The sequence below is a fragment of the Ananas comosus genome, linkage group 10, assembly GCF_001540865.1.
Source record: "Ananas comosus cultivar F153 linkage group 10, ASM154086v1, whole genome shotgun sequence".
Taxonomy (NCBI): Eukaryota; Viridiplantae; Streptophyta; class Magnoliopsida; order Poales; family Bromeliaceae; genus Ananas; species Ananas comosus.
In genome coordinates, this window is record NC_033630.1 from 6,996,008 (window position 1) to 6,998,839 (window position 2,832).

Sequence of the window (2,832 nt, forward strand, 5' to 3'; positions counted from 1 at the left end):
GCAAGCGAGCAGGAGCGGGAGCGGGCGCGGGCGCGGGCACGGGGCAGGTGCGGACGCGGCGCGTGCGCAGGAGCGTAGGGAAAGGAGTTTGGCGGAGATATTTTTTTCCCCTTCTCTCTCTTTACATATATAGAGATTTTAGAGTTTTTTTTAATTTTAATTTAATTTTGACTTTAATTTAAGGTATTTAAATTTAGATATTTAATTTGTAATTATAGATTTTGAATTAGAAATTGAATTAAAATATAAATTCAATCAAGCATTCTAAATTTGATATATAAATTAAAATTTTAAATTGATTATAAGTTTAAATTTGAATCAAATCAAAATTTAGTTTTATATTTGAATTGTCCACTCAATTTTACATTTTAATTTTTTTGGAAAAATACATTTAAAATTTTTGCGATTTTTATGCAGGCCGTATTGGTGATTCTCCCGTCATGCTTGCCAAACCTCAAACTTTTATGAATGCAAGTGGTGAATCTGTAAGTAAATGCCTGTAATCCATCTAAATTATGTACAAATATCTGAAACAATTCTTATTATAGTTCTATTCCAGTTTTATGATGTAAATTAGAACTTCTTCATGTAGGTTGATTCGCTGGTTTCATATTACAAGGTACCACTGAATCAAGTACTTCTGATATATATATATCATATTGTTGTTATGCAACTATTGATGTTTCGTTCTTACTATTAGTTTTTGATGGATTTTTAGTTCTACCTTTTGCAAAATTGCGGTTACTATAAAATGTCGAAGCTTAAATTTTAAATTTTAACATTTGAAATTGAAATTTCACCATCTAAAATTTAACAATTGAATTTTTTTTAATTTAATTTATACTTTAATATTTAAAATATTAGATTTTGAAATTTAAAATTTAAAACTTAAAATTTAAAATTGCATATTTTTTCTTAATTACTAAAACTAAATTTTAAAATTTTTCTGTTTTAAATTTTACATTTTAGTTTCTGAATTGTAGATTTTAAATTTTATATTCAAATTATAAAGTTCAAAATTTTAAAAATTATATATATTAATTTACTAAATATATCATGGAATGTCAAATTACCTAACTGAATTCCTCAAAATTCAAAATTACAGTGAGTTATTCGATGCATATAAAAGTTTAGAATTAGAAAGATTAGGAATCAACAAAACTCTAACTAAAATCATATATTCAAAATATACAAATTGAATTAAGATAAAATGTATTTTTTAAAATTTAAATGTTCAAAATGTTAATTTCAAATTTTAGGATTTAAACAAATGGGTGTTAAAAATTTTTAATTTTAAATAAATTGTATAAATTTCCCGCCGCGAAGCGCAGGCCTACACTAGTATTAATAATATTACAATATGTAAGGAACTCGAGTATTCAAGAAAATTATCTCTACTTTTCATTGATTGTATACCTTAATATATTAAGCTATATAGTTAAATGTATATAAATGAAAACTAAAGGAAATAAAAATACAAATAAAAGAGAAAAATTCGAACTCTTCTTCTTTTATTCTATACATATGTTTAGTTACACAAACCCTTTCTTTTCTCTGCAATATATTGATATCACGTTGCTAGCTACAATCAATCAATATAAGCTTATGAAAGGGCGATAGGGTTCGCGCCTTCGTTTCGTAGCCGCGACGCCATCGCTGTCCTTCCTCGGGAACACCATCGCATCCCCCCGTACGATGCGACGTTGCTCTCCTCGCCGTCCTTTCGACTTCTCCGCCTTCGTGGTGGTGCCTCTCTGTCTTCTCTCGCCTTGTTGCCTGTCCCGTCCGACACCCCGTCTGCCTTCTCCCGTACTCTCCGCCTTTTCTCGCCCTGTTGCCTGTCCCGTCCGCCGTCCCGTCTGGGAGGTGGCGTTGTGCCGTCGGTCGTGTGGGCCGCGACTTTTCCTCCACCACACGTTCTCGGCTGTACGGCCCGGCGTGGCTTCTTCCTACGGTTGGAGGTCAGCATGTATTAAATATTATTATAGAGCATTAATTAATGCGATCGTAGCCCACCTTGCGTGAGGCGTGGCGCTCACCGGCTCTCTCTCGCTCTCTTTTCTGCTTTACGTCTCTCGCCCTCTTTTCTGCTTTACCTATTATTATTATTATTATCAATATAAATACTAGACGGTTTGGCAGCCCCCATATTTTCCTCTGATTTCCCCTGATTTTTGTCCCCTGCTTTTGAGCGCGGTTGTCCTGCCGTTCTTGCCTTGTGGTGTTCCTTTTTTAAGCCCTCTTATACAGGTTTGGGCGTCTGTGGTTCCGAAGGTATTCTGGCACTTTTTCTCCGTATTTATCCGGTTAGATATTTTGTTTTGTGGGTGTTTAATTTTTACGCCTTTTTTGCTTGGCTTGCTTTTTGATTACTTAATTAAGGCCTGATTTAGCTAATTTGATGGTAAAACTCTGTATAGATGCCGAATGTTATGTGATTTAATTGTTGTTGATGATGATGATGAGTTTTATGTGATTTAGTTAAGGTAGATGCTGAACATTATGTGATTTAATCAAGGCAGATAAATTGTGCTTTGTATCGTTCATGCGTAGGTGCATTTTGTGATTTGATTTGATTTCTATTTTATTGGTTATTGGAAGTAGCTATGTTGTATAAACTTTCGTATGGTACCTCCTGTTCCAAATTTTGTTGTCTAAATCAAAGATTTATGTGCAATTCCAGTTTATTGATGCATATGGTATAGAGTAAATCTTTGTTTTCTCCTGTTATTTTTGCTAATTAGACTTGGGGAGCACCTTATTTATAGATACTTATTGATTACCATGATTTCGAATATCAGGTTCTTCTTGGAGATGTGGAAACTGGGAAGT

The 2,832-nt window shown here is 33.3% G+C and overlaps 1 protein-coding gene across 1 annotated transcript in view; it reads left to right on the forward strand.

Annotated features, from left to right (window-relative positions):
* Positions 1,621-2,832, forward strand: part of LOC109716207 — a 1,307-nt gene continuing 95 nt past the window's right edge. The window contains exons 1-3 of the mRNA XM_020241539.1: positions 1,621-1,961; positions 2,251-2,274; positions 2,802-2,830. Of these exons, the coding sequence (XP_020097128.1) occupies positions 1,696-1,961; positions 2,251-2,274; positions 2,802-2,830 (319 nt within the window). The 5' untranslated portion in view covers positions 1,621-1,695. The remainder of the gene's footprint in view (positions 1,962-2,250; positions 2,275-2,801; positions 2,831-2,832) is intronic.